Source organism: Octopus bimaculoides, chromosome 4 (genome assembly GCF_001194135.2).
Source record: "Octopus bimaculoides isolate UCB-OBI-ISO-001 chromosome 4, ASM119413v2, whole genome shotgun sequence".
Lineage (NCBI taxonomy): Eukaryota > Metazoa > Mollusca > Cephalopoda > Octopoda > Octopodidae > Octopus > Octopus bimaculoides.
In genome coordinates, this window is record NC_068984.1 from 125,874,931 (window position 1) to 125,877,139 (window position 2,209).

Genomic DNA, 2,209 nt, shown 5'->3' on the forward strand with positions numbered 1-2,209 from the left:
ACATACATACAAGCGCACATACTTTGACAAGCGCTTTTACAGGAAACTCTAGGCACTTGAGTCCCTTCTGCAGCTTCACAGCTAATAAATAATGTGTGCGCGCGTGTGTGTATGTATGTGTGTGTGTGCTGATTTGAATTAGACGAACATGTACATCACTCATTTGGAAAGACAGAGAGATACATACGTCCAAACATACATACATACATATATGTGTCTATACAAACATATATAAACATATATATACACACACATAAATATATCTATCTATCTGTCTATCTATTTATCTATATATATATATATATGTGTGTGTGTGTGTATGTATATCTACAGGCATTTGTAAATATATATGTATATATGTGTATATACAAATATACACACATGCACGCGCGCACGCACGCACACACATACATACGGTCGCGCGCGCGCGTATTGATGCTCCGTTTTGATTGACCTAAACTTACAAAAACAAATAAAATTAAATAAGTCGGTAGAAGCTTGATTGTATTTTAATGGACCCCCTCAGCATCACCCCTTACCTAACCATCCATCCATCCATCATGCAAACCAGCAGCCCATGGTTGTCTGAATCTCTACCCATTGATTGACCTTCGTTCGTCGCACACATACACGTACATATACACGTGGATTCGACGCGCACACACTTTATATTATTATAAATATATTATCTATATATACACACACACACACACACATACACACGCAAACAATCCCCCCCCCCTCCGTCAGACACTACCTCCCAGCTTCCTCCCGGTCTTTTCTCTGGCTTCGACTACCAGACAGGCAGTCAGTCAGTCAGGCTGACAGGCAGGCAGGCGATCAGACACAGTTTTTCCAAGAGGAGCGTGAGAGGGGGAAAATACAGACATAGAAAATAAACACAGAGTGATAGAGAGAGGGGGTTATAATAGAGGTAGTGATAGAGAAGCGTACAGAGGGAGTGATAGTGAGAGATAAACAATGTGTCAGGGTGACAAAACATCGAGTTACATCTCACACATTTAAACTAAACAGCAGACCACAACAACGCGGTCACTTTTTCTGACTACTCCGGTTCCACCTGATTATTAAGTAACTTATTAATTAATATAATATAATTTTGGTCAGTGATTATTATAATTAATAATTATTGAAAAGAATTTTATTATTATTATCATTATCATCATCATTATTATTATTATTAATAATAATATTGTCATTATTAATATCATTTCTGTCGTCGTTGTAGACTCTCAGAAGCGTATGACAAACAGAACAATTACAACCGCAACAACAACATAGACCAGACAAGACAAAACTATTTAGTGTGTCTGGATGTCGCTGTTTATTTGCAGACCATGTCATCGCTGCTTCTCATCGTAATATCAACAGTAACAACGATTACTTCCACAACTACGAGTAATACGACTACTACTACTACGACAGGTACACTGACACCACCTTTATCATCACAACAACCACCCGGATAAGGTGGCTAAACATCTTCAAATCACATCAGCACTAATACCACCAAACACCACTGATCACTTCAGTGGTTTACTTAATCGGGACCTTTTTGACCGGTGAAACACATCGTAACCCCCTCTCTACTTGTCAATTTTCAAGTGAAATACATAAATAATATCGCTCACACTCCTAAAATCCCTTAACGGAAATAACGTAAACATTTATATATTTATATATACACACACACTCAGACACATATATTTATATATTTATACATTTACCTACGATAATTGTTTGTATCCATCTGTGTGTTACACGTATACCTAAAACAAATTGTGTAAAAATACATTTTAAGTGAATAACATTTAAACCAACTCGTGTTTATTTTTTAAAAAACACGTACTTTTTCTAAACTTTTTCTAAAAAAAAAATGATCATGGACAGTTCGGAATATTTAATCGAAGACATGGCTAGACAAGGATCGAACGGAGTCAAATTGGAACTTAACGACAGGTTAGTTAATACTTTTTTTTCTTTTGTTGTTTATTTCGTTATTTGTGATGTTGCCTTATAATTGTTGATTTTAAGTTCTGTTTGGCCAGGCACCCCAATAACACAGGGTAACAGGTTGAGCTTTTAAAAAGTACTCGTAGGTCACAGGTTCACCGGTCTCTTAATTGTATGTCCAGGGTGTTGTCATTTTGATCCAGTCTCTACTTTCGACTATTCTGTTCGTTTCACT

The 2,209-nt window shown here is 36.7% G+C and overlaps 1 protein-coding gene across 1 annotated transcript in view; it reads left to right on the forward strand.

Moving 5' to 3' along the window:
• Positions 1 to 917: 917 nt before the first annotated feature.
• Positions 918 to 2,209, forward strand: part of LOC106871550 (putative uncharacterized protein DDB_G0277255) — a gene marked incomplete at its 3' end in the record, with an annotated part of 41,728 nt that continues 40,436 nt past the window's right edge. The window contains exon 1 of the mRNA XM_014918053.2: positions 918 to 1,980. Coding sequence (XP_014773539.2) covers positions 1,898 to 1,980 — 83 coding nt within the window. The remainder of the gene's footprint in view (positions 1,981 to 2,209) is intronic.